Source organism: Protomyctophum parallelum, assembly GCF_964188405.1.
Source record: "Protomyctophum parallelum genome assembly, chromosome: 4".
In the NCBI taxonomy this organism is placed as follows: domain Eukaryota; kingdom Metazoa; phylum Chordata; class Actinopteri; order Myctophiformes; family Myctophidae; genus Protomyctophum; species Protomyctophum parallelum.
The window spans coordinates 34,570,827-34,597,052 of NC_139700.1; the positions used below are offsets into that span (position 1 = coordinate 34,570,827).

Consider the following 26,226-nt stretch of genomic DNA (forward strand, 5'->3'; position numbering starts at 1 on the left):
TGGCCATCAACTGTGCGACATTGTCTCAAATAAATCCAGACACACTGAATTGCATTGCCTCTTTGGCTTTTTGCCGTTATACTACTTGTCAGCCTGCCTGCTATTCACTGTGTCAGTCAGTTCTTAGCCCTGGAACATGACTGCCACGAGAGTCATGTTTACAGGGCTAGTCAGTTCTGTGCTCCAGTGTATTAGTTTGCTATGGATTCTACTTTAGCATTATTATTTTGTTTTACTTTGGAAACTGTGCCAAGCAAAGCCCAAGAGCCACGTGTAGTCCGCAGAATAAGATCAGCGCGGTGCTGCGCGTATAAGCAGATTCAACAGGAGAAGGGCGGCGTTGAGAAATGCGCTGGTGTTACGCATCGTGCAGAGGCTGTGTTTTTTTTTGTTGACGCTTGGCTCGTCGACTGCATGCATTCACATTGGAACGATCGATCCGTATATCTGAATACACTTCAACGGTCCAGAGACCCTCCCCCCATGCGGTCCCGGGGACGGTTGGGCGATCCGCTCCCGGGAACGGTACGCATCATTCACACTACCACAACATCTGCCAAGTGGTCCCGAGTGCGCACCCGGGACCATAGTGTGAATCCCCTATAACAATCCGAACCCCACTTCTGTGATAAGTGAGAACCAATTACCAGTGCTGCCCGGCAGTTAAGTGTGCCATGATTTGGAACAGCAGCCTGCAGCCCCCGAAAGAGAAAGTGTACATGCCACCGGTCGCTAGCCAAAGTTTCAGTAAGTAAAACAACAGCGTGCAAAACTCTTTGACGTCATTACCCCAGTCCTGTCAGTTACGGTGAGTGTTTTAACATGAATACTAGGCTACCCATGTGACCTTAACAGCCCAATAAAACGCTGCTGTGGTTAATTAATTACTATCCTTATCTCTTAAACCGACTGTCATCATTAATCTTCTCACCAACGGACCAACCCAACCCATGGGAGATCTGCGCCAATACATGAATTACTATAGCCTATAGTGATGCATGTTGTTGTTGTAGCTCAGTGCAGAGAGATAGGGAAACTTAGCCTATAGAGTGGACAGTAAGTGTTGGACGTTTATAGCAAGTGTTAGAATGTTTTAGCTATTTTAATCCAAGTGCTTCTTCAGGTGATTGTGTGTAGCCTACCTGTGCCACTGAAACCATGGGAAAACGTAGCTGCCATGTTAACAAATGGTATGTATTTGCTGCCTTTCTAGCCATGGGATCTGTGGCAGTCATCGTTGGCTTGTGGACTGTTGCCCTCACAGCTGGTAGTTCTGTCGTCAAACATCCGTGGCAAAGGTAGGTAGGACATGGCTATTTCCTTCCAGTGGTGGAAAAACTGAAATAAAAGTATCAATACTATTGTAATGTAGAAAATAGTAAATCATGATTGATTGATTGAAAATTGTATTGTATTAATAGTTTTTGAATTGCATGGCCACCCATAAGTGGTCATTATGCAGAATGTCCCATTCACAATCACAAGGTATCCAAATGTATTAAAATATTGTAAGTGTGGTTGCCACAGTCGCTTACATAGGCCCCTCCCACTAATATTGCCAGCCAATTACAATGTCACGTCACCCCTGTGATCATGTGTAAGTAATTCGGAGGGTATTTATGCCCCCCAAAAAGAAAATCATCTGCAACAAACGGTTAATCTTTTTGCATTTGTGGCGCCCCTATGGATGAAAATGGAATTGCTTTTGGCTTTTGGTTGATTAAACCACCTGCGATATCTGATTCAAATTTGGGGTGGGTTGGACATTTGGTTTGTGATTTGATTTGTGGCGGTTTTTGTAAAATAGGCCACTCCCACTAACTTCGGAAGCTGATTACGGCCGAACGATACGCACTATCAAAATTGCTGTTTTCAATGGAAAAGTCCAGAGATCATGTGTACCGATTTTTGTGAGATTTGGACAAAGTTCGTAGGAGGAGGAGCAAAAAGTGTGTTTGAGAGAATTCAAAATGGCGGAAAATCTATCATGACGCAAATGGGCGTGGCCTATATGGGGAGATGCGTCATGACCCAAGGAATCCAGACATTCCATATGTTTTTCTTTTTTTTAAACATATGTTTATTGTTTTCTTTACAAAGAAGTATTTTAAAAACAATTTACATATATTCCCCCCCCCCCCACATCCCCATGGCAGCACAAATACAAACAAAATTTTATCACGAAATGTTTTGACAACAATAAATAAAGAACAAAAATAAATAAATAATAATGACAACTAAAAATAAAACACATTACATACAGTTAAACAAACAATGTCCGCGACATTCCATATGTTGATCTGACCTCATCAAACCCTATTACACTCAAGACAGGCTCCATATATGGCTAGTACATAATTCATTCCATACGTTATTACGTTGATCTAACCCCCAATGCAAAGCGCCGGCGTTCGCCCAGCAGTCTGTTGTCACCCAGGCTGGTTTTAAAAAGATCAACTATTTAAACATTGAACAAAAGATTGTTCGTAGATTATAACACTGTAAACTGCAGTTTGTGAACTGGATTAAATACTGTAATCCATGCTTTATTGATTATGAGAGCAGTTTTCGCCCTGAACGCTGTTTGTTTTTCCTTATTGTACATTTCTCACAGATATCGTCTCCCAACTGCATTGGTCCCACATCACTACAATGTGACCCTGTGGCCTCGCCTGACCCCTCTACCCACCAGGGTGGTAGGTGAGGAATCAAAGTCATTTGTGCACTAGCTTGTACATTTTAGGGGTTTCCAGGATAGAGTATTAAAATAAAGACACAATGAAATCATTGATGCCAGCATCACTGGGTCATCATGCAAGTCTGCAAGTCTGCATGTTCACATATTGCAGTTTAATTTAAACATGGTCTTGTTCCTACAATGGTCACAACAAGTGGCAACAAACATAATATACGCTACAATACAAGTTTGAAGTACATTTTCCATGGTCTGTGCTGTGCTACCATGCTCTAAATCTAAGTCTAAATCAATCACCACATCAACCAGTGGTCCGGGGACCACCAGTGATCTTTGAGGAGGTTCCAGGTGGTCCCCAGCTAAATGATGGAGAGTTGGTAACCACCTGGACCTGGAGTGAATCTTTAACTCTTGAGAGCGTAAAATGAAACCAAATGGACCCGTAGACTTAAATTATTGTTAAACATCTGCATTACTTAATTTACAAGAAGTCTACACAATTAGAGAATGTAGAAGAATTGTTATTTTGATCAACGTTCGCATGTACTCTCCTAATGGTACAAACATCAACACAGCATGGAATTGTGTACAAAATCTTATTCCATTAATAACAAAATATTCTTTAGTTTTGGGTCTGAGATGCTAAATCTCATCAAATGGTGGTCCGTTAGCTCAAATGCCAAATAAATAATGGGCCTGGAAAACCACTGCTCTAAAAAGAACGGAGCTCTGAAAGACACGTCAACGTTTTGAAGCACCAATTTGGCGTCTTCAGTATGGCTACACTACAGCCATTGTATCAGGGCCTTAACACAATATTCCTCTATAAAGGTTGCTCTTTGTCTGCAGTCCTGTTATGACATACTGTATATCACAACCATTATGTAGAACCCAACCATTATGTAGTGAGAATTTACCGGTGTTAGACCAGCTAAGCCAGGGGTGCCCACACTATTTTGACTTCAGAGCTGATTTAAAAATGACCAGTTCAACAAGATCTACCCACCAAGAAAAATGGATTATTCCATTGCTGAAAATAGCGTTGCTGAAGTTACATATAAGACAAACACACTATAGGTATGTAGGAAGGGGAAATAGAGAGGGGGTAATGGAATTGGTAGGGTTTTATTTGTATGTAACTTGTATTAACTTCCCAAAGCTAAGTCCACGCCTGAATGACGTTGTAATATTTTTTTAACAGCCCTCTGTCTACAGACTGCTGTCTGTAGACAGAGGGCTGTTAAAAAAATATTATCAGATTATCAGATTAGCAGATTATCATCACCATCTGTCTTTACATTACTGACACTTCCATGCATCACAGGTCACTCTACGGTGGAGTTTGAGTGTGTGGAACCGACCAATGTGATTGTAATCCATTCTAACCGGCTGATCTACAACACAGTCAGACTCGCCACTACAGGTACAGTACATACACAATATCTCTGCTGTCGGGCAGAAACCAGCCAAGTCCAAAATATTCACTTTTCAGGAAATGAAAAGCAAAACAAAACATGTTTTTAGAACAACACACTACTGCAGTGGTAGGCAACAGGTGGCCCGTGGGCCAGAACTGACCCGGCAGCGATAATGGCCTGGCCTGTCAAATTATTTAGTAAATCATTTCCAATGACTTGAAACTTCTCTCAAGCTGTGTTATACATGCCTTAAATGATACATTGTTTCTCTCCGTTCTAAGAGACCTTGAACCATGAAAGAGCTCTTGTTCCAAAGACGTGTCTCCAGATAAATTGTTCATTTGAAACCTTTTGACGAACTAAATATCCTTTAAGTGCCTCTTTCAAGGATGAGGCCTGCACCTGCAACATTTTATTCCACATGATTTTCCATCTATTTTTATTCCACACACATAACTAACTTTTATAACAATATAGTTATTATTGTATATAAGGTTCCAGGTTCAGGTTCCACCAGAGCTGCGCACTGTCACTTATCCTGTTTGTGATTTTCATGGACAGGATCTCTTTTTCACCACCTGTGCGCAACCTAACACACACACAAACACACATGGGTGTGCCAGTACAGTACAGTGACAGTACAGTACAGTAGAGGGACTCCCACATGGTAACTCTGTCATTTCTCAACCGTAATGGATTCAGAATCATGAAAACCCCCTACATTTTTGCCTGCCATAGGATGTTAATGATTTTTCTTTATGTGACCACAAGAAACCCCTATAAAAAATGCCCAATACCGACAGCCGGTCAGCAAGTGGATTCATGAATATACCGTATGTATATATACTGTACACAATATTGTAGGCCAATAAAAAAGACTATATACCAAATTTCCCACCCGTCCACCTCGACTGCCGGACTACATTGATTGTGTTCTGGCTCACCATCTAATGTCTTTGTAAGAGTTTGGCCCAAAGCCGAACTTACTTGCCGACCCTTGCACTACTGCCTCATCAAAGTTGGTATGGTGACTTTATACATGGTCAGATACTTGGATGGAGTTAGCAGGTTTAGTTAGAAGTGTTTTTTAATACTTTTCATTGGTTAAATATTTGTAAAACGCACACACAGACGTAAATGGTGTTCAATAGCACTGATAATTAAAAAAAAAGTTGAAACTGGAGATACAGTAGCTGGTTTCTGCCCGACAGTGACAATATGAAATATGACCTGTTAGGACTGTTTCATCAGAACATCAGTTAACTTGCACCTTAAATAAAGATAATGAAAGGAAAAGGACATCAAACATGATCACGCATCATCAGTCTTTTGTATAGCCTACAATTTGTACAATTTGTTTACTACTACAGTACTACTGATAATAATAAAGTTTCCGTGAAAATGTTCTTTCCCTTCAGGTGAAGTGTCTGCTCCTGATATTAAGTCTCACTGGCTGGAGGCTGACACTCAGTATCTAGTCGTAGAGTTGAAAGGTAAACTGACTACAGGACAGAGGTACCAACTGTACACTGAGTTCACCGGAGAGCTGTCGGATGACTTGGCTGGCTTGTACCTCAGTGAATATGAAGAAGATGAGGTCAAAAGGTGATGTTAAAGGTGTTGTTAAAGGTATTGTTCTTAAAGGTCTTGTTAAGTGTTAAGGGCCATCTACGCCACTTATGATAACTATAATAATTTTGTGAACATGAACGTGACGCCCTGTACATTTGGACAGATTTTAATAGGCTGACGTTCATCGCTCTGAAAGTGATCCCAGCGATCTTGTTCACCACTATCGCCCTTATAGTTGTGTTGTGAACTTTGCTATCCATTTAGTTGGAACAATATTTTTTTAACATATTTGTAGTTATTGTAATATATTTATTTTATTATTTTATATTTATTTATTCTTGGTGTTGACAGCTATTTACAGCCACAAGAGTACCTGCTGACCAGGAGCCAAACATTGAAAAGGTTTAGCTAAAGATAGTTTCTAATTAGATGTTCTCATTTACATGATACATGAACTGTACAAAAATAAATGTGATACTTTAGACTCTGGGCTTAAAATGGTGATATAAACGCTTCTATCGTAACCGTATACTATAGTGTATGCAAATGTGATAATAATAAATAGTGACATTTATTCCTTCTACTAAACGCAGTAAACATACAAAACTGTACTCAACAAACGCCAACTTGTTTTTCTTCTCACCAGTAAAATATGGAAGTAGTTTGAGTGGTAACTGTCTTCACATCATAAATAAATATAAGTAGAAATATAAGTCATAAATATCCTAAATGCTACATGGAGTTGGCGAATGTGTCTGTAAAACTTTATGGCTGATCGAGTTAACCATATCTTTGACTGGAGTTGTGGAAATGTGTTGTGTAAGAAGAGTCCTTTGCAGTATGCGACTTGTTTCTGTACTTTTTACGTTTACATTTTACATTTAACCCAGGCGGTGGCGTAACCGTCTGGGCACCCGACTGGTAAACCAGTCGCAGTTTGCCGACACGGCCTTTACTGCATGTCTTCCCCCATCTCTCTCCCGTTTCCTGTCAGCCTACTGTCTGTCCCTTCAAAAAACCAATAAAAGGCGTAAGCCGCAAAAAAAATAATATCTTAAACTGAATGCTAGACTTATTTGGTCCTATTGCACCATGGCAGAATATTCTGAATTGTTTTGACCTGCAGTTCCTGTCAGTATGCAGATGTTTAGCTAAGAATTGAATTGTCAGTGTTCAGTGTCAGTGTCAGTGTTCAGTGATACTGATGATGTTTTGATCATTCTCAGGGTTGTTATCACTTCTCAGATGCATCCAACGTATGCAAGAAAGACCTTTCCTTGTTTTGATGAGCCAGCTTTGAAAGCCGTTTTCCATATCACTCTTATTCACTCCCCCGGAACTATAGCTCTGTCCAATGGCATGGAGGCAGGTGAGTGGAAAGTGCAATGGCAGTGTGAAAGAACTTAACCACCTTTGATATACTGTAACCCAAACCTTTAACATTCACAGCAAGTAACCATAGCATATCAGAAGCTACAGTATTGTATCTCTGGTACGCAATGCTATTTTAGCCAAACTAATAAGAGCGACATCCTGTCACTGTTATTAAGCCTGCTTGCAATATGATTTGTCGTTGTGTAGCCTGACCTAAGCAGAGACATTTCTGGTCTAGAGGGGCGGGTCGCGCCTCAGAAATGCGCGCACCCTGATTGGATCTCATCGATCTGTCCGTCACCCCCGGCCCCTCCTCTCCCTCCTAGTGCAGCGCTACGTCACATCATTTAGAGCGACGCCCACCCGGAAGGGTTGACTCCCACTTTTAGACTGGTTCAGCCCACGGCTTTTTCCAGGCTTTCATCTTTCGCGCAGACGAAATGAAAGCCTGGGTATCGAGGCTAGTCGTTGTGCAACTTCATGCATGAAAATGGCATCCAATTATGTGTTTTTTCCTTCTATCCAGAGGTTGTTAACACAACCATAGATGAAGTGGCAGTGACACGGACAAGGTTTGAGCCCACCGAAAGGATGTCCACTTATTTACTGGCCATCATCGTCTCTGACTATGCCCATCTTATCTCTGAAGAAGGAGACATACTGGTAACTCTTCATTTATTATGCCCAGCTCTACAGAAGGAGTATTGGTAACTTTTCATGTATTATGCCCACCTCAACTATAGAAGGAGACAAAATGTATTACCTCATAAACACTCACTAATTACCCATGCAGTGGACATGATGTCATAGTCATATCCACATAATAGAGTGAACGTAGAAGAACATGTATCTATTATATGACAAAAAAAGTGCCCTTCCGGGCACAGGTCTCCACCAGGTTATCCACAGATCCGTGCAGTTAGAGGTAAAAACACTTTTCGGCCAGTTATAGCGCCACCTTGAGGCTGAGTTGAAATTGTTCATGTGGCATTTCGTCCTCGGCCTAGTGGGAATGTGGGTGCACAATTTCACGGAAATCACGCGATGTGTTCATGATTTGCAGCATTTTGTTTGAAACTGAGCACTCCTGTGAACTTTGGAAGCCAATCTTAACCAATCAGGATGGAGTGTGATAAATCTGAAAGACCCGTTTCGTTGAATGGCTCTAGAGAGACTGTGTACCAATTTGCGTGATGTTTGGACAAAATCTGTAGGTGTACTGTGCAAAAACTTGTTTTGCACAAAGCGGCCTCCTGGTGGCGCTATAACAGGCCGTTCTGGAAAGTTTGGGGCAGAGGTTCATCGTTGGCATCCAGGGAGTGTGTGTGCAAAATATGGCATCGACCTGCACAAAGCGGCCTCCTGGTGGCGCTATAACAGGCCGTTCTGGAAAGTTTGGGGCAGAGGTTCATCGTTGGCATCCAGGGAGTGTGTGTGCAAAATATGGCATTGACCGGGTTAACGGTGGCAGAGATTAGCTGTTCACGGACACACGGACGGACACACGGACGGACGGACACGCGGACGGACGGAGTGCAAAACATACTCTCCCCACATGCCTTCGGCCTGGTGGAGACAATAATCTGTGTGAAGTGAGGGGGCACTCTTATCATCGTACATCATCATACATCATCTCATTCCGGCAAATCACAATTTGCGTCCTCACCTTTGTCATCAATGGTTGTGTTATTGTCAATGGCATTCAATGTTTGTGTTAGGACAAAATTTGGGTTACACACACCAAAAGCTGGACATAGGAGGGGGTATCGCCCTCAAATACATTCAAGTTCATGGTATACTCTATATCAGCATGGCTGCGATTATCTTCTATGACTGAGTCACAGCTGTGCTGATATCATGTACTTTAGTTAATAGCATTAACTTTGCTTCAATAATATTGCATAAGTAATTATTTTCAGATCCGTATCTGGGCTCGGAGGAAGGCCATAGAGGAAGGACAGGGAGACTATGCCCTCAATCTGACTGGACCCATACTGGACTTCTTCCAACAGTACTACAACATCTCCTACCCTCTGTCCAAGTCTGGTAAGTTAGTACTAAAACACCTCCTACCCTCTGTCAAAGTCTGGTAAGTTAGTACTACAACACCTCCTACCCTCTGTCAAAGTCTGGTGAGTTAGTACTACAACACCTCCTACCCTCTGTCCAAGTCTGGTGAGTTAGTACTACAACACCTCCTACCCTCTGTCCAAGTCTGGTGAGTTAGTACTACAACACCTCCTACCCTCTGTCAAAGTCTGGTGAGTTAGTACTACAACACCTCCTACCCTCTGTCCAAGTCTGGTGAGTTAGTACTACAACACCTCCTACCCTCTGTCAAAGTCTGGTGAGTTAGTACTACAACACCTCCTACCCTCTGTCCAAGTCTGGTGAGTTAGTACTACAACACCTCCTACCCTCTGTCCAAGTCTGGTAAGTTACAGTAGTACTACAACACCTCCTACTCTCTGTCAAAGTCTGGTAAATTACTACTACAACACCTCCTACCCTCTGTCAAAGTCTGGTGAGTTAGTACTACAACACCTCCTACCCTCTGTCAAAGTCTATCTACTGTGCAGAGGTCATTCAACTGTCCACTATTAGGCTTGTCCTATATGTAAACCAGCAATATGTCTCTCCCCTACGGTGTACAATCATAATAACCTGCTTCACAGCCATATGGCTCAGTTCAACTTGCCCAGCCTAGACTATGATTTTGTGCCTTACAGATCAAATAGCTCTTCCAGACTTCTATTATGGGGCGATGGAGAACTGGGGTTTGGTCACATACAGGGAGACCAATCTGCTCTATGACCCCCTCACCTCCTCCAATAGAAACAAAGAGACCACTGTCACCATTATCGCTCATGAACTGGCCCACATGGTAAGATTATTTGTGTTTAATAATTAGCAGAGAAAAGCAAATAAACACTTGCACACTGAGGGCTCCAATGTGACAGATTTATTGCACCAACAAAAAGCTGTGCCATTTCGAGGTCCGAGCTCTTCCTCAGACAGTATGAGGAACACTCAGTGTATGAGTTTATTTGTTTTTAAGTGGTGCAACCACTTCCTTAAGTAGCTTTGTGTGTGCCTGGGTGGCTGGGTGGCTTGGCTGGCTGGCTGGCTGGCTGGCTACAGTACAGTACAGTACAGTACAGTACAGTACAGTACAGTACAGTACAGTACAGTACAGTACAGTACAGTACAGTACAGTACAGTACAGTACAGTACAGTACAGTACAGTAGACTGACCCCCACATGGTAGTCTATGGACGTTAATGTTTGTTTAGTGCAGTAAATGACAACGCAAGACATCATCTGGCTGATATAAATATATCTTGGAATGTTTGTGTCATAAAACAAGCCCGGATGGACAGATGAAAGAAACGATACAACTGTAACCAGTGTGGAAAAAGCTTCACAAGAAACAGTACATTAAAACAGAACCAAATAATTCATAGAAGAAAAGCTGTGGCATGGAAATGCCCCCCAAAAAATGATTAGACCTTTTCTTATTGTAGTATACGTCTGTCTGTGTATGGATTAACTGTCTGACTGTCATGACCAGTGGTTCGGTAACCTGGTGACTCTGAGGTGGTGGAACGAGGTGTGGCTCAACGAAGGCTTCGCTTCCTATGTTTCCTATCTGGGAGCCGACAAAGCGGAACCACAATGGAACGTGGTACAGTATATAAACTAAATTACTAATGTGTGTGTTGTGTGTGTGCGTGTATGTATCTTTGTTTTTCTATACCTCTGTATACAACACGGTGGCTAAGCCAAAACTGCTGTTTTTAAGAGTGCTGTGTGAATAAACTTGACTTGAATTCACATAATATATTGATAAATATGTCACATTTAAATAGACACTGACTGCATCTGTCTGTTCCATCCAGAAAGACTTGATAGTATTGAATCATGTCCAAGAGGTGTTTGCCGTGGACGCCCTGGCCTCTTCGCACCCTCTGTCCTCCAAGGAAGAAGACATTGTCCTGCCACATCATATCAGTGCGCAGTTTGATACCATCTCATACAGCAAGGTACAAGAAGCACTTTGATAGCATCTCATACAGCAAGGTACATGTACAATAAACACTTTGATAGCATCTCATACAGCAAGGTACTTGAAGCACTTTGATAATATATCATACAGCAAGGTACAATAAACACTTTGATAGCATCTCATACAGCAAGGTACAATAAACACTTTGATAGCATCTCATACAGCAAGGTACAATAAACACTTTGATAGCATCTCATACAGCAAGGTACAATAAACACTTTGATAGCATCTCATACAGCAAGGTACAATAAGCACTTTGATAGCATCTCATACAGCAAGGTACAATAAACACTTTCATGACAAGAATAAGGGAATATAAATTAGATACAGATTATCACTGCTCATTACCCAGTAGCCTTATTTTACATGAAGATGATGAGAAAATAATGTTTAACCCTAAACATGGGTGATTTTCACCCGGACGATTATATATTATATATTATTATATATTTTCATAATGTTGCTGATGTCTGAGGCGGGTGGGTCTTTCAGTACCTTCATGATGCTCAGTGACATCATAGAAGGTAGGTTTGTTTCCCTGCCCACATCCCTGATTTTTCCTACAGGCAGGTCTCCGGGTGAATTTCACCCATGTTTAGTGATAGTGTGATCCAATACAAAATCCAATACACCCACAATTTTGCCACCCCATGATAGGGCCACCCATGAAATATCTTTTTTTGTTTGTGAAAAGTTATGATGAAATATTAAAGAAGAGTACCTCAAGTTGCCATGTATTGCTGTACTGCAATATATTTTTATATTTTCAATATTTTATTGGGTAAAATATACCTGCGTTTAGTGATGGTGTAACAAAGAATATGTTTAGTGTTCTAGGATTAATCAACACTTATCCACATGAACCCTAGCATCACACGGCACCAGTGTTGTTTTTGGCAGCAAATTTCTATTTTAGTTTAGTCAAAAGTCTTTGGACTGAAACTTCATTTAGTTTTAGTCACATTTTAGTTACCTGGAATGTCTTAGTGTTAGTCTAGTTTTAGTCGACTAAATGTCATAAGATTTTTGTCGACTAAATCTACAGTTGATTTAGTCGACTAAAATTTATTTTGGCGGGTCTTGATGCCGTCGTAATGAGTGTTTTTACACTGAAAATAGCCGATCTACAAGCTGTTGCGACGCGTTGTGAGCTTGTAGATCAGCTATTTTCAGCATGCAACCAAGTGTAAAATGACTTATACTGGATCTCTTGTCCACTAGTCCCTTCCTAGCATTTTAGTCTAGTTTCTATTCGTCGACGAAATTGTCAGTATATTTAGTCTTAGTTTTAGTCATCGTAGCTTAGTTTTCATTTAGTTTCCATTTGTTTTTGTCAGTAAAAAAAGATAGTCGACGAACATTTTTCGTCTTAGTTTTAGTCGACGAAAACAACACTGCACGGCACTTGTCATAATAGGCGAAAGTTAATCAGAATTAGCTGATCTACAAGCTCACATTGCCCTCTCGTCATTTGCTCACTACCTCACCCGGGGACTGTAATACTGTAAAGGCTGGGCAATGGTAACGGGTCGGGGACCCCTACCAAACTGAGTGTGATTCTGATGTCCCCAAACACATTTGGTTACATTTGCAGGCTCTAGAAATGTATAAATGAACTGTTTAACTTTCAGTTCCTTTCTCTTTCTCTTCAGGGTGCAGCAGTGCTGAGGATGTTGTCAGATTTCCTATCAGAACAAGTCTTTGTCCAGGGTCTCAAAGTATGTATTTGTGTTACGTTACTGTATAGCCTGGCCTAGCCAGCGTGTTCTCTGGTCTAGAGGGGCGGGTCGCGGCTGAGACTTGCGCTGGAGAATATTGGTACACCGATACAGTACACTACAGTAGTAGCCTATGTATATTTAGATTGTCTGTATATAACATGAATGTGAATGAGGACTTATCACTTCCTGGAAATGAAGGATGGTATTATTACGGTTACCAGTGATCTCATAATGGCATACTGAGATGTGATGCATTCTTCCCCAGAGCTACCTAAATCATTTTGCCTATGGCAACACGGCAGGCACAGACTTGTGGGACCATCTACAAATGGTAAGAACTTGTTTTGCAAAGTAATCCCTACTACTACATTACATTTACATTTGATTTAATAACCGTCTAATAGGGGAAACTTTGGTACTCTCTAGCTGTGTTTCTCAAACTTTTCCATGTCAAGGACCAGCAAATTAATTAATTGTATTTGTCCACCTGAAAATACTATTTTGGGCCAGGGACATACTTGAGAGAAGATTTGTGGTGTTACAATTGTTCTATACGTGTGTGTGTGTGTGTGTGTGTGTGTGTGTGTGTGTGTGTGTGTGTGTGTGTGTGTGTGTGTGTGTGTGTGAAAATAGAGTTCAAGTGTTTAAATTATTGCTCAATTCGCTGGGGACCCCCTGGAGTATCCCCCTCAACGACCCCTGGCGATCCCTGAACCCCACTTTGAGAACACTGAACTTCCAGAGTTGAACACTGAACTTCCAGAATAAGCGGATGAAGCAGCAGTTTACCTGGGCTATACTGTGGCCTTAAATCCACCTCTTTACAATGGATATCTGTCATGTTTACTCCTTAGGCGGTAGATGCCAACGGTGCATTGACCCTTCCTGCTGGGGTCAATGACATTATGAAAGGCTGGGTCTTCCAAATGGGCTTCCCTGTGGTCACCATAGATACCTCTACTGGAGCATTATCCCAGAGGCATTTTCTACTGGACCCAGAACCTAATGTATCATATAAGTACGTCACATGACCACATCACACAGCAAAAACACTATTCTTGGCCTGGGCCATGTCTCAGTGGTCCAGGCACCTTGTCTGGCAGTGTACCGCGGGTTCGACTCTCGATCACGACGGCCTTTACTGCATGTCTTCCCCCCATCTCTCTCCCCATTTCCTGTCAGCCTACTGTCTGTCCCTCCATAAAATATATAAAATAAAGGAAAACGTCACAAAAAAAACATTAAAAAAAAACACTATTCTTCACACCCAACGTGAAGAACATTTCTACCCAGGGATCCAGCCTGATTAACTTTATTTTCCTCACAGCGACTGAGAAAGGTGAATCATGCTGGATCCCAGGCTGGTACATCTTATCTCTTGCTTGATTCATTGGTGCTTAATCACGCCATGTGCGTCACGACGTCATTCTCAGCCAGTGTCGAGTTTGACAGCAAAGTAGTTTTTTAGTCCTAGTTTTTTTAATAAATTCCAATAAAATGACTTGTCCTTAGTTCTACTGGATATCTTCTCCACTAGTCCCTCCCTATCATTTAGTTTTAATTGTCAATATATTTAGTCATATTAGTTTTAGTCATCATAGCTTAGTTTTGATTTAGTTTTAGTCAGTGAAAAATGGTAGTCGACCAACATTGTTCGTCATAGTTTTAGTTGACAAAAATAACAATGTGAATTCGCATCTATCTTTGCATTGACTTTGTTATCGTGCTGTGATGCTTTGCATCAGTTGTTGACAAGTGCTTTTAATGTGCATATTTGGACCATGATCCACATAGAAAATCATTTATTCTTCCCTTTACATCTTCCTTCCCTAGCTCCCTCCTTTTGTCTTTAGTTATGTATTCCTACCACTCCTCCATTCACACTTTCCTGCTAGATCATGATGATGAACCCATTGAATCTCTCTCTCTCTCTCTCTCTCTCTCTCTCTCTCTCTCTCTCTCTCTCTCTCTCTCTCTCTCTCTCTCTCTCAGTCAGTAATTACTCAGACTCACTAATCCTATTTGGGCATTACCTATGAATGAATGACTGATTTACACATACTTTATGTTTGTTGTCAGCAATACATGGCTGATTCCTATCAGGTGGATGAAGCCAGGAGATGTTCAGGGAGACACTTGGCTGATGGAGAAGTCGGGTATGAACCAACCTGTACTGTTGTGGGTCCTCTCTTTTAGCAATCAGCAATATAATTATATATCACTTTGCTAATGACAGTAAGTATGTTTGCACTTAGCAGTGATGTAGCTACCATGCTAAGCTGACAATTTACAATTTAGACATTTAGCAGATGCTCTTAGTCCAGAGCGATTTACAGTAAGCAAGGAAAAAGTGTGGTGATACATCAAATAATCTAGGATCATAGGTAAACCATGAACCTATCATCAGTCTACTCAGTATACTAAACAGTGTACATATATATACATTATACGGTAACAAAAATCTATCATCTGTACTTTGAGACTATATATACACTATAGGATGCCATGTGTACCTGACCTGGCATCTGTCTACTATCTAAATTTCATTTTAGCCTTTGCATAAGCCTGCAAGGTCATCTAAAAAACGGATTTCTTCTTTATTTTTTATAAAATCAGGTTGTATAATTTTCTGACAGTATGTTTTGGACATTAATTTACAAGCAGATTTGGAATGAATCTGAAACAGGCTGACACATACAGTACAATGTAACACAATGCATAATGCAGTGCCTCCGCTTTGCTGCATGCACTGCTGTTTTCTGCAACACAATGTATGTGCACATGGGACATTACATAATGCGTTATCTTTCTATGTTTACGTACATTATCTTGCTCTCTTGACAGTTCAGTGAGTTAACACTACCTTTATTTCTCTTCCAGGGGTAAACCTTGAGATGAAGAGTGGTGGTGATTGGGTTCTGGCCAACATCAATGTGACAGGTTATTATAGAGTCAACTATGATCTTGGCAACTGGGAAAGACTCCTCACACAACTCAACACAGACCACCAGGTGCACAATTTTTTAATGTCAGACCACAGATCAAGATCTATTGACATCATCTTCAGACATAGCCACCCTGTAATACCATTATGTTTTATTTCATACACAATTGGTAATTTCACTTTCTTCCCTGCTGTTCATGTTCCACATTATAAACATTTCTGTTGCCACTAACTGTTTGAATGTTTTGCAGGTTGTACCAGTGATCAACAGGGCACAACTGGTGGATGATGCTTTCAATCTGGCCAGGTAAGTTTCAGTGTCTACCAAACTAACATTGTGAGTCATTGATTAGCAAACCAAACACAGTTTGGTTTGCAACGCAGTGCTCACTCATAAAGCCCTACTTTACGAGACATTGATTGATCTAGGGCAGGCTAGAGGAAAAAAAGGGTCTGTCTGTCGGTGTGTGTCTCTGTCTATTTGCCTGGAGTTAATCTCGCAAACCACGCTGGATTGATGGCCACATATGTTGTGCACGCTGCCAGTAGGCCAATTTAGTCGTCTTCATCACTTCGTTTCCTCATTGATGATCATGAAAGTAATATGAATTGACATCTCCATAAACATACAGTAATGTGACTGTTCCTCCAGAGCCTCTTTACTTCACACTACTCTAGCCCTGAGGACTACCCTCTATCTAGAAGGAGAAACACAATACGTGCCCTGGCAGTCTGCGCTGAACAACATGCACTATTACTACCGGATGTTGGACCGCACTGAAGTTTATGGGCCTCTGCAGGTATAATATCTGAGTCTCTCTCTTATTCATAATGTCTTTCTGTGTGTTCTGACACATCTAACCTGATGAAAGGTTACTTGGATAACTAGAATAGCATCAAATCTTTACATTTTTAGGACTACATGAAGAAGCTGGTGATTCCTCTCTTCCTGTACTTCAAGAACGTGACGTCAGAATGGACGCAGGTTCCACGTGGACACACTGACCAGTAAGTATAGTCTGGATATATATACTTTCTGCCAGTATTTCTCAAACTGTTTCATGTCAAGGACCCCCAGATTTATATTGTATTTGGCCGCGGACCACCATATCAAAATGTTTTGTGCCAGGGTCCCCCAGAAGAGAAGATTTTATGTTAAACATTTTGATGATGATGACGTGATATTGTTTATGATGGTAGGTAAAGTCATAGAGCACCGGAGTCCTGACGTCATTGTCAGTAGAGGGCGTCAGTCCCCAGGTTCGTGTACTTTTTATTTGCATTGTAATCTCCATAGGGGGATTTTAGATCGCCTCATATAAGAACTGTGTTTGAAAAATAAACCGATCACCCCGGCCTTTTCACTCATATGGATATTAAGCATCGACTGAAGGTGGAAATTTACAAATATACCCAAAGAGTAACAAAATAAGCGTTAGAAATGAGTCAAACAACCCAGAGACTACATTTCCGGGTAGGCGGGTGGCTGCATCGATCTGCCCGTCGCACAACAGAAACTGAATATTAATTAAGTTTATTTTTATGAACGCAATGTGTTGACAGCTGAGCGTGACGTATATTAGCAGCGACATTGCCTTCATATGTAGTTTCAAGGCTTTTGCGGCCACATTAATTCCATTTTCTCCAGAAACTGGCTGTATCAAATATGAATGGACATCATTAACGACGCACAGCCACTCCCCTGACAGATGGCCGGGGTGGTCGGTTTATTTTAACACAGTTCTTATATGAAGCGACCTAAAATCGCCCTATGGAGATTTCACTGCAAATAAAAAAATACATGAACCTGTGTATTGGCGCCCTCTACTGAAAGTGACGTCAGACTTCGGTGCTCTATTGAGATTGGAACACAGTCTAACTTGGTAATGCTAGCATGTTCTCTACGCTGATATTTCCAAAGCAGTATTTTACACAAAGCTAACTGATTCAATGAAGCATACTGTAGGCACTAGTTAACATCTCTTGGGAGTCAGTAAATGTTAATCATGTTTGTCTCTCCCTACTGCAGATACAACCAGGTGAATGCTATTGATATGGCCTGCAAAACAGGAGTGGCAGAATGCCAGACTTTAACCACCACATGGTTCAAACAATGGATGGACACTAATCACAATAGGTTAGTAGTACACCCACTTGTAACCTTCCATCTCTGCCTCTGTTGTGTGTCTATGTACCTCGCTGTGTGGTTGTCTGACTGACCTCATGTCAGTACTGTTTCAGGTACTGACCTCATGTCAGTACCCGAAATCCAATTAACAGTTTCCGTGCCTTGAATGGATTACTCCAGGTTAATGTCGCTGCCGTATCGGACATACCCGCCTTTTGTTTTATGTGTTTAATCCGCCGTAATGTAATGAATCAAAAGAAAATCCGTCTTCGTCGCGGAGTATGAGACTGGATGCCTTCGATGTGATGACGAAACCGGAAATCGTCACATGCTGTGGGCTGCTAGGGCTTCTGGGAAATTGAGGCCAATGGAAATGCATTGGATGCAACGCCTCATTGAAACCAATCTTGTGTGCGTCTTCCGGGTGCACCAAGATGGTGGATGCTACACACAGATCATAACAAACCACGGGAGCTTTTTTTGATGGATTTTCGCGGATTAAAAGCCCAAATAATTCAGCGTATGCTCTAAAGGTAATACAACAATCTCGGCAGTGAAGGGGGGTTGATTAAAATGCGGGTTAATCGTAAAAAACAGTCAAACTGTTAAGGGACACGAGCGGGCCTACCTTATATCTGTGACAGAAAAATATAAAACTGTCACTATAAATATTGTACAGTTTTTGTATTTTATATTAATCACTTCAACACTAGCATCCATATTAAAAAATAGCCAATCTACAGGCTCTCAGCATGTCGCAACGCGACTTGTGAGCTTACATTTGGTGTAGACAGAAAAAAGTGGTCAAAGTACTGAGACAACTCGGGTCCAGTTCACTAAGTTCAGAGGGTTTGTTTTCACTGTTTACAACCTGTGTTCTTATAGTATATCGTATATGAGCTGTTTGAAATCATAAGACTTGTGTCATTGATTGATTCCCCAAAATAAGGAACAAAGTGTCCCTTAATCATTTCAATAAGGGACACGTCTAATTAGTTTTCAAATGAGGGATTTCACAGGATGGTTGGCAACCCAAGGTACAAGTGGTATTGATTGATCATGTATTTTACTGTGCTGTGCCAGTTAAACTCACTCCATGCCACATGACGCCTATACCTTAAAGATAAACTAATCCTAATGTGTTGCCAGGATTCATCCCAACCTGCGTTCGGCAGTGTACTGCAGAGCCATGGCAGCAGGGGGCGAGGCAGAGTGGAAGTTTGGCTGGGACCAATTTAAGAACGCTACACTTGCCAGTGAAGCTAGCAAACTGATGCACGCTCTTGCGTGTACCAACGACACACAACTCTTGAAAAGGTGTGTGTGTGTGTGTGTGTGTGTGTGTGTGTGTGTGTGTGTGTGTGTGTGTGTGTGTGTGTGTGTGTGTGTGACACAGTTGATCTATTTGGAGGAGAATGTGCTTCCTGCACCCGTAATCTTTTCCGGTGTTGGTAATTGGCAGACAGAAGCGTATAATCTATGATGACTGTGAATACGGTACGGTTTTTCTGTGTGTTTGGATTCAGTCACTGAGACACATGTTTATTAAGATATTTTTGGGGCTTTTTGCCTTTATTGAGTAAGAGGAGACAGACAGGAACGAAGAGAGAGAGACAGGGAGTGACATACAGCAAAGTTAGTCAGGATTGGGACTTTAACACGCAATGCGCTGTCAGGCTGCATTACTACTGGTGCCCGGACCGCTAGGCCAACCCGGGGTTTGGCGCTAGGCCAACCCGGGGTTCAAGGTTCAAGGTTCAAGGTTGTTTATTAGTGTCCCCGAAGGGCAAAAGGTTTTACAGCAGGTCATAAGGCTTGAAACACATATAAATACATCAGTCAGACCAAAGTTATTGCTGCTGGTCGCAAGCGTGCGCTGCGCCCGGCCTACTTGCATCTTCAGAAAATAAAAGAAAAGAAAGAAAGAGAGGGGGGGGGGGGGAGGGGTAAGAAGACATCACATCACATTTCAAGTAAGATGATAATACTCGGCTGTGTAGGCACGTTTCTGGGTGGGGGTGGCGGGGGCATGGGCCCCTCCTCGTGTGTGTGTGGTGTGTGTGTGTGTGTGTGTGTGTGTGTGTGTGTGTGTGTGTGTGTGTGCGTGTGCGTGAGTGCGTGCGTCACTCCGTCTCTTCTGCCCTTCCAGGTATCTCAACTATAGCTTAGAGCCAAATATGATCCGGAGGCAGGATGCCACTTCAGTCATCGTCTCCATTGCCGGTAACAGAGATGGGCAAATCCTGGCCTGGGACTTTGTCAGGAAAAACTGGGAATACATGTTTACATAGTGAGTGTTATACAGTATTGCACTGTCAATAGATAAAGTCGGAAATAAAGATGTGTGTGTGAGAGAAAGAGAGACGATGATTTCTTCAGTTACATTTGCAGTAACGGTGTTCAACTGTGAGTGCATTAAAAAATGAGCAAATTGAAAGGAACTGGTTATAGTATTGAATGATGAAGAATTAAATAATGAATCAAAGACAGAGATTCACCTAATGAACCCCACTGTGTCACCCGAGTGCCTGCGTTTCCAATTTGATACCCACATCCACATGGATTTCAGCTTTGAACCGTTTTGTTGTGTTTCAGCTATGGAAAAGACTCCTTCAACTTTGCCAACTTGATCAGTGGAGTCACTGAGAGATTCTCTACTGAAGCTGAACTGCAGCAGGTGTGTGGTGGAATAATCAACATCACTTAGTACCTAACTTATGTGCAAGAATGAACCATTTTCTATTAACCCTTTTGAAACCGAGAAAGCAATCTGTGTCATTTTTTATTTATTTTAACCACTTTTACCATTATTTTATTCCTTCCTTGGCTATTGAAAAATAGAAGATCTACAAGCTCATAGTGTGTCACAAATATCTGCCATCTTTGAGAAATTATGAAAATTTGTGCAAATCTTTGAATATATATTTTTAAAGTGAACATCTTTTTCTGGGGGTCCCCTGGAACAAAATATTTTGAGATTGGGTGGGGGGGTCTACAAGCAGGTAGTAGATCTACAAGCAGATTTTCAAGCTCAAAGCATGTCACTTCATGCCAGACAGTGACCTTGTGGTTAGAGTGGGAGGTCGGGGTTCGATCCCCGGCCGGGTCATACCAAAGACTGTAAAAATGGGACCCAATCATGCCTCCCTGCTTAGCACTCAGCATCAAAGGGTTAATCCAACCCTTTGATCAAAGGGGTCAAATCTACTAATCAAATGATTCCCGAGCACGGCATGGCTGCGGCTCACCGCTCCAAGAGATGGGTCAAATGCGGAGAACAAATTTCACTGCGGTAATGTGTGTGACAAATCGTATGACTTTGACTTGACACACTGCTAGCTTGTACATCTGCTATTTTTGAACATTGAAAACAAAAAAAAAGTTTGAATAATCTTTCATTACTAAATCATTTGAGGGAGCCACTGATTTAGAAGGTGTTTGTAGAATCGACCCCGGGTCTTGACTGTACATCCATGTCTGTGTCCCTGTAGCTTAAGGACTTTGAAGAGGAGAACAGTGACTTTGGCTCAGCCACGCTGGCTCTGACACAGGCCTATGAGAGGACCACCGCCAACATCAACTGGCTAAAACAGAACAAACAAGACATCTTGGACTGGTTCAACAAGCAGAATATTGTGAGAGAGAGCGTGAGCTCTTGGTAATAATGTAGATTGTAGGACAAAAAGGGTAATTATATACACTAGCCCTTACCCTTACCTGTTGTGAGATATTGCGCACACACCCCCCTCCCCCGCAGGGGGTACTGCACGCCCTGGGTGCGTTTTCGCATTTTTTATTCACTAATAAATTAATTAAGTTGTTAAATTGGAAAAAGGGCTTCGTTAAGACCTCCATATTATTATGGTCAATGCCTGTGTGAAAAGTGGGAGTGATTGGTGCAGGCAGTGAGGAGCTACGGCAGTCACAGTGACACACACAGACAGACCCCTATCCATTGAGTCCAATGGACAGGTGGTGCCATCTTGAGAGTTTTTCAGCTACTACTTTCAATGGTGTGATGTCACGTTCCCTTTCTAAATCTAAATAAAGTTGGTGGACATTCCCCATTCCCTGCATCCATAATGAGACACCTGTTTGCCATCACATCACTCAACTCATTGCCCAATCACAGTTCAGGTGTGACCTACATAAGCCATCACTCATTCCACACTCCTCACTCAGGCCCTCATTTATCAACCGTGTGTACGCCAAAATATGGGCGCATTTTCGGCATTTTCAGCATTTAACATTTTCGGCATTTAACATTTCCGGCAAAGCTTGAAATTGAACGTGACAACGATCAAAAGTCACGTCTGCTCAGCAGCTGCCGTACGCTTTTTTTCTGTCTTACACAAGCGGAGCAGCCTTGTCTGAACTGCTGAGAGGCTGTCACAGGCATCTAAACATATATGTATTCACTCCTAAAATGTTTATATAAAAGGTATGTATATGTATATGGGCTACATGTAAAAAATAAATAAATAAAAATGTTAAGGAATACATGTGTCATATGAAATTAGTAGGAGATAAAATCGCGCAATTAAAAACAATGTTGCAAGAGATGCTTAAGCCATTTAAACAGTGTTTTGCATGAGCGCATACATGCGAGGATTTGGGCTGTCTGTGCTGAAATATTTCCATGACGGGACGTTGGAGAGTATAGTGCAGCAGTGCTGCAGCTCAGCTGCGGAGAGTCCCAACGTGCAGGTATAGCCTACTGTAGCCTAATCTACAGCATGAAGGCCGATGTCTTTCTTACGGTATGTGCAATATAATAAACCCGACGCGTCGCTCGAATGCCAAATGTACCGTGCCAGGCTCCCAGCGCAAGTGGGAACTGCATCGGAGATATAGGTATATTACCCAGCCAGCCCATGCACCAGCCACATGAGGCTATATAGGTTTTGGCTGCACATTCATATAATGACAGTTGACAGCCCGGCCACTGCAGTGACTAACGACTGTGAGGCAATCTAAATAGACTGTCGAACGTCGGAACGTGCATGGTCAGTTGGTCACGGACGGACCACTGTGATAGAGAGAGACAGACAGGACAGGAGGAGCACCTGCAAAACAGCAGCGTGTGTGTGCCTATTTGTTATTTAATTATGGTACACAGGTTCAGGTTTTCGTTCACTAATATATCTTGTTGTATATTAAATTAAAAATACTTTCATAATTTAATATACAACTAACAACACACAGTGAAAGTTGCAAATAGCGATATGTGCGTGCGTGCGTGCGGGGGGTGAGGCGGGCAGCAAGGGAAGCGAAGCGAGAGGAGAAACAGACAGCTTTATTTAATGTGTCATGTAGGTGCGTGCGTGCATGACAGCAAGGCAAGCGAGGTGAGAGGGAAACAGACAGGGTAGGACTAGGCCTACAACTTTATTTAATTCATGCAGGTGTTCGTTCTTTATTTGTTTAACAACACACCAGTTAGTTGGGCTTGCAAGTTGCGTGTGCGTGCTGTGCGTGTGTATGAGAGAGGGGGGTGAGGCGGGCAGCAAGGCACGGGAGAAACCTATTTTTTCATGTAACCATGGTTTCAGGAAACGTATTGCCGTTGTTCATGTCGCAAAAACGAGGGCGAGGCTTGAGTTCTTAGGGCGTTCCAGATCAAATTCAGCCGTGACATTTATTAACGTGAGAACGAAATTAAGGAAGGATCAGCTGTTTGCGATCACTTTATAAATGCCGTGGCGACGTGGGTGTACTACGAAACCTGCACTCGAATCTGTGGCAGATTTTACACTTGATTGATAAATGAGGGCCTCAGTCTCCAGCCGGCGGTAACAAGATGACTCACCCCCTTTCCCTTTTTGGTGAGTTGTCCGGATGACTCACCAAAAAGTGCAGACAACTCACCAAAAAGTGCACATAACTCACCCCGGGGTGAGATATCTGGACTTTTTGATGAGTTGTCTTCACTTTCCAGGGTGAGTTATCTGGACTTTTTGGTGAGATGTCTTCACTTTCCGGGGTGAGTTGTCTTCACTTTCGGGGTGAGTTGTCTGACTGAATATGTACTTTTGCCTAATTTGTTTACATAGATGGCTGAATTGTAATTTCTCACATGCTAATATGTAATTAGCTTTGCTATTCAGATGTAATTCAGTCAGTAAGTAGGTCTATTATAACTGTGATTGATTGATCATGTTATTTCACACTAGGGAAATCATTTGCATTTTCAGAACTTTACAACAACAATGTCTACAATAAGTTATAATTAGGTCTAGGCATGATAGCACAATCACAATAGGCTACAGATGTAAATATACAGACACAGTAAAATGTCGAAAATTAGTGCTATTCCACACACACACACACACACACACACACACACACACACACACACACACACACACACACACTGCACACACACACACACACACACACACACACACACACACACACACACACACACACACACACACACACACACACACACACACACATACGACAGGCAAGGCTGTTGTTTGCATCGTTAGCAGGCAGCATTTATGAGAAATAAAAAACACTAATCTGGGAATTATTTCGGGTACCCCCTGTGTGATATATTGGGTTTAGCTGACATTCCAAGAACTGACAATGCAGCCAGGCCTTTAGAGGGCAGCAACGGACCATCATTGGGCTCTCCTACTCCACACAACACCACTCACTTCAACAACATGCAGGCCTTCAACCTTCAAGTAAAAAGGGGGATAAATTCACCACAAATGTACTCAAAGGTATACTGGATTGAGAGACTCATAATAAATGTACAATTATAGGAATGGTCTGATGTCGAAAGACTCATTCAAGCCCTTATTAACAGTATTGAGGGTTGACATCCAAAAAGTTTCACGCTGAAGGAGTAGAACATCAATGTCTCCACCCCTAGGTGGCAGTTGGACCCTTTCAATACCAATATACCTCAAGGAGGAAATACAATGTTGGGCTTGGTGGAAATGTAGGGCTACAGGATTTTTGAAATTTTTGTTTCTTATGTCACTCCTATGTTCCGAAATTCTGGTTTTAAGGGGTCTTAGAGTTTTGCCTATGTAGGCAAGCCCACACACACACTTAAGCATATAGACCACATTATTTGTCGTACAGCTGATAATGCCCTTGACTTTAAAAGTCTTGCCTGTAGTAGGGTGATTAAATGTATGACATTTAGATGTGAAACCACATTGTGCACATCTGCCACACTTGTAATTGCCATCTGGAACATCAGACAAAAAATGTGTGGGTGTCTCCTGACGTAAATGTGACCTAACCAAGAGGTTCTTAAGATTAGGTGGTCTTTTGTAGACTATGCGAGGAGGGGCAGAAAAGGTTCTTCCTAGGGAGGGATCTGACCTCAAGATATGCCAGTGCTTTTTGATCGTTGCTTCGAAATGTCTCCCTAATGGAGAATACTGTGTATAACAGTTAATTTGTTGGGCTTTATCAGTCTTCTCCTTTGTTTTAAGACAATCTAATTGGGTACATTCACTGAATTTGTCTATGGCAGGTTTGATCCATTCATCTGGGTACCCACGTTGTTCAAAACGATTTTGGAGGTCATTTGCATGTGTAGTGAATGATTGATCTGAGCTGCAGATCCTACGTACCCGTTTGAACTGACCCATAGGGATGCATGCCCCTCTTCAATGGGGTCGGATGATAACTTTCACCATGTAACAGGGCATTTCGGTCTGTCGGTTTCCTATACAGATCCATGTTTAGTCTGTTGTTTTCTTTAATGACAAGAATGTCAAGAAAATTCATTCGGCAACGATCAGAGGCCATGGTGAACCTTAAAGAATGACTGCTGTCATTTAAAAAGTTGTGGAAGGCTGTCAACTCTGTAGAAGAACCAGTCCAGATAAGGAATATATCATCTATATAACGTTTCCACAACTGAATGTGTTGTAGAAACGGATTGTGACTGGAATCTAAAATAAACTCAGTTTCAAGGAGCCCAACGAAAAGGTTAGCGTAATTGGGTGCCATCTTACTACCCATAGCTGTACCACATTTTTGTAAGTAAAAGTCATTTTCAAACAAGAAAAAGTTTTTAGTAAGCACTATTTCAGTGAGATCTTTCAAACATTTAGTGCTGGGGATAACTTCAACCCTCTGATTGAGAAAGTGTTCAATTCCCTCTAGACCACCTTGGTGTGGGATGTTCGTATATAAACTTTCCACATCTAGTGTAACAAGAAAAGACTCATTGTCAACTGATTCTATGGTTTGTAGGACCTGAGGCTCACCAAATACTCACCTGTTGTACTATTTGTATCTCACATGTTCTCTTTCTTATCTGTAGGTTGTCGGATGA

The 26,226-nt window shown here is 41.9% G+C and overlaps 1 protein-coding gene across 1 annotated transcript; it reads left to right on the forward strand.

Moving 5' to 3' along the window:
- Positions 1-674: 674 nt before the first annotated feature.
- LOC310857172 (aminopeptidase N-like) lies at positions 675-26,226 on the forward strand (the record flags this gene model as incomplete). Its single annotated transcript, XM_083762783.1, has 23 exons — positions 675-747; positions 4,020-4,118; positions 5,532-5,718; positions 6,912-7,054; positions 7,586-7,722; positions 8,979-9,105; positions 9,789-9,943; positions 10,631-10,744; positions 10,959-11,102; positions 12,778-12,843; positions 13,112-13,177; positions 13,701-13,864; positions 14,926-15,002; positions 15,727-15,857; positions 16,042-16,097; positions 16,443-16,590; positions 16,707-16,798; positions 17,820-17,927; positions 19,068-19,235; positions 20,068-20,208; positions 20,514-20,595; positions 21,410-21,553; positions 26,215-26,226. The coding sequence occupies 23 exons, from the start codon at positions 675-677 to the stop codon at positions 26,224-26,226; spliced, it is 2,634 nt and encodes an 877-aa protein (XP_083618909.1).